Raw genomic sequence first — 3,180 nt, 5'->3', positions numbered from 1 at the left:
ACTGCAGATGCCCCGAATCCAACAGCGCGGACGTCACGTTCACGTGCACGCGCTCACCGCTCGCCCGGATCGACAGGCCCATGAAGACACACTGCAGCAGCGTGATGTTCAGGGTTTGCTGCGGCGCATCGAAGCTCGACAGGTCCAACGCAATCGCGGCGGTGAAGGTCACGTTGACGAAGCACAGCCCACGCACCCCGGGACCGGGGTCGCCTACGGAGTTCATCGTACCACCGTACACGCAGAGCACCTCCGTGCCGTTCGCATCGGGGGGCGGGAGAGGCCCGAGGCCGGCCGGAACAGCCGCCGGCAGACACGCGTCGCCGTGGCCGCCCGCAGCGCACTCGCAGCGGCAGCCGCTGATGCCGCTCGCCTTCGCAGCGAAACACACTGCGTCCGTGACACACGCGCCGCAGTCCAACGCCGTCACGGGGGCGGTAATGGAGAGGTCAGATTCGTAGTCCGTCACGGCAGAGCCCATCTTCTCGTTGCACATGCCGTAGATGGTCGGTCTCGCCCACGCGGCATCGACCAATATGACGTCATGGACACGGCGGACGAGTACGAACCGCGCATAAACTTGTTGCCAAGTATCGACCACACACTCTGATCGTTGACGGACAGGCCGTTGAAGTAAGACACGTACATCACGAAGGTGGTGCGGAACTCGCTGTCGCGGTGCACCAGCCAGCTGCCGCCGCTCACGGCCAGCGTGTCTGTGCTGAGCAGCGCAAAGCCAAGGCGAAACTTGCTCGACACAAACTGCAGCACGCTGCCAGCGTCCACCACAACGTTATTAAACGTGCACGCGGCCTCGTAGTACCCGCCGCCCGCCGCCCGCCACGAGCTGTTCTGCACCGAGAACACGGAGCCGCCGCCGACGCTCAGGTCCGAGGCAAGGGCGTGCATCACGTGCGCCTCCGAGGTGGCGGCGCAGTTGTCCATGTAGAAGGCGCTTGACAGGTTCGCGCTGAGGCCGTGCTCCACGAGGATCGCGGCGCACGAGCTCCCGCCACACGCCAGCGTCGACCGCGTCACGACAAGCTGCGTCGACAGCAGCCGGACGCCGTCCAGGACAAGCGCGGGGCCGTAGCGGGCCCCCTCGGAGCCGGCGGTCGTCGGCACGTACTGCGACCCGCCAACCGTCGCGCGCAGCGAGGAGTTCGCCAGCAGCACACTCGAGTTCAGCGGCATAGCGCCCCGCAGCACAATCGTGCCCTCCGTCGACGTCACGTTCGTCATGTTGACGACGACGCGGGGCATCAGGCGCGCCATGCCCTCGCTGACGCCCACAATCCGCAGCTGCGCGCCGCCCGCAAGCACGCAGTGGCGCAGCGTCACGTTCAGCGCGTCCGCGAAGGCGTCCATCGAGCCCAGCTCCGCCGTCACGGTGATCGGCCCGCTGAACACCACCGAGTCGAAGCACGCCGTCGCCTGCCCGAAGCCCACCGCCGTGGACTCCGTCAGCGTCACGCCACGCACGCAGCCCTGCGCGCCACCGCTGCTGTTGGTCTTCGCGAGCGGCACGTCGAACGGCAGGCACGCCGCGCCCACGCCGCCGGCGCTGCAGTTGCACGCGCAGTCGGAGAAGGACGCCGTCAGCGCCCCGAAGCAGGTCAGCGCCGCCGCGCAGCTGTCGCACGGCACCACGCCCACGGAGGGCAGGCCCGCCAGCCGATAGTCGCCGCTGCTCTGCAGCATCCGGCCGCCGGCACGGTTGCACTGCACGGACACCGCGCCGCTCACGACCTCCGGCCCGACGACAAGCGTCGCGCCGCCGGCAACGCAGCGCGCAACCGACACGCCGCCGCCGCTCAGCGTCACCGCCGACAGGGACGCCACCGACGACGCCTCGCCCAGCGCCCACACGTCGTACAGGTCCAGCCACCCGCCGGCCCCGATCGTCCCCCCGTCGCAGCGCACCAGCGAGGACGCGAAAGACCCGTGAATGCCCACGAAGCGCAGCACGGAGGCGGACAGCGTGAGTTTTTCGCCAAGCACGAAGCCGCCGCCGCTGCTCGCGACCGACACGTTCGTCATGGAGAACACCGACTGGCGCCGCAGGCTGAGCCGCGACGCGGGCGCCACATACATCGCGTGCGCAGTGGAACCGCCCGACGCCTGCAGCGACACACCGTCAAGCAGCACTGCGCTCGACAGCAGGTCCACACCGCCGCCAACGTACATCGCCGACCCGCCGGCGTACGACGACGACAGCACGGTGTTGTTCACGCGCAGCTGCGCATGCAAGAGCGACGTCGCGTGCAGCACCAGCGGCGACGCCGCCACGTCCTTCAGCCCGTCGATTTGGGCGTAGCTCATCGGTCCCGGCGTCACAACCGTCGAGTCACGGACCGTCACGTTCGTGTGCGCCGGCAGGTTGTACGCGAACACGAGCGCGCAGTAGCTCCCGGCCAGCCCGCTCACGCGCACCTCCAGGCTCCGGTCGCTCGCCGGCTCGCCGCGGTAGCCCTGCACGTAGACCTGCGCCCCGCCTTCGCACACGCAGTCCCTCATATCGATGCGCAGCGCACCGGGCAGCATCGCCGCAACGTCGAACACCACAGACACGCCGTTCGTGATGGACACGCCGTCCATCAGCACGGTGTCCACGGCGCGGCCAACGGTGACGGCTCGGTCCACCGTCCCGCCCCGCATGTGGAAAAACACGGCGTGCGCCGTGGGCATCCAGGCACCCGCGGCAACGAGCGCCAGCGCCACCAGCAGCGCCACGGGGAGGGGTGCGACGCCCCCGCGCCGCACGCGGTGCCGGTTGCGGCGGCACCCACACACCACAATCCACATCCACTGGGCCAAACAGGAATCGCTGGAGTTGCCGCGGCGTGTCGGACTTGCCTTCGTCACCGCACCTCCGGCTTGCTGAACGACCTCCTACAAATGGTGAATCGAGAGAAACGAATTCGCTAAATGATTCTCCTCCACCTCCTACTCTTCTACTACTGCCACACCTTAAACCTAAAGGCTTGAATCGATAGTTTCGCTTTGCCAGCACGAAGTGTCTCTTTCTGCACAGTCACAGGGAGGAAGGGGCAGCGGCAAGAGTAGCTGAGCAGCGTGGTGGGCGGAGGCATCCCGCCGCAGACAATCCCCGCCCCAGCAACAGCGCCGGCGCAATCAAACCAGCGACACCGTTCGACCCCCGGCACGCCACCGCGCGAA

General features: G+C 67.9%; 2 protein-coding genes across 2 annotated transcripts; one reads left to right on the top strand and one right to left on the bottom strand.

Annotated features, from left to right (window-relative positions):
* Positions 1-80: 80 nt before the first annotated feature.
* Positions 81-461, top strand: Tco025E_03974 (uncharacterized protein; the record flags this gene model as incomplete). The annotated part of the gene is made up of 1 exon (XM_029370890.1): positions 81-461. One exon carries the CDS (start codon positions 81-83, stop codon positions 459-461), a length of 381 nt encoding a protein of 126 aa, XP_029228991.1.
* Positions 462-465: 4 nt separating this feature from the next.
* On the bottom strand, positions 466-2,805 carry Tco025E_03973 (dispersed gene family protein 1 (DGF-1); the record flags this gene model as incomplete). The annotated part of the gene is made up of 1 exon (XM_029370889.1): positions 466-2,805. One exon carries the CDS (start codon positions 2,803-2,805, stop codon positions 466-468), a length of 2,340 nt encoding a protein of 779 aa, XP_029228990.1.
* Between the last annotated feature and the right edge of the window lie 375 nt (positions 2,806-3,180).

This window comes from Trypanosoma conorhini (assembly GCF_003719485.1).
Source record: "Trypanosoma conorhini strain 025E chromosome Unknown Tco_14.4_contig_00193, whole genome shotgun sequence".
Classification (NCBI taxonomy): Eukaryota; Euglenozoa; class Kinetoplastea; order Trypanosomatida; family Trypanosomatidae; genus Trypanosoma; species Trypanosoma conorhini.
The sequence above is the reverse complement of the archived record's forward strand: the minus strand, read 5'-3'. Positions and strand labels throughout refer to the sequence as shown.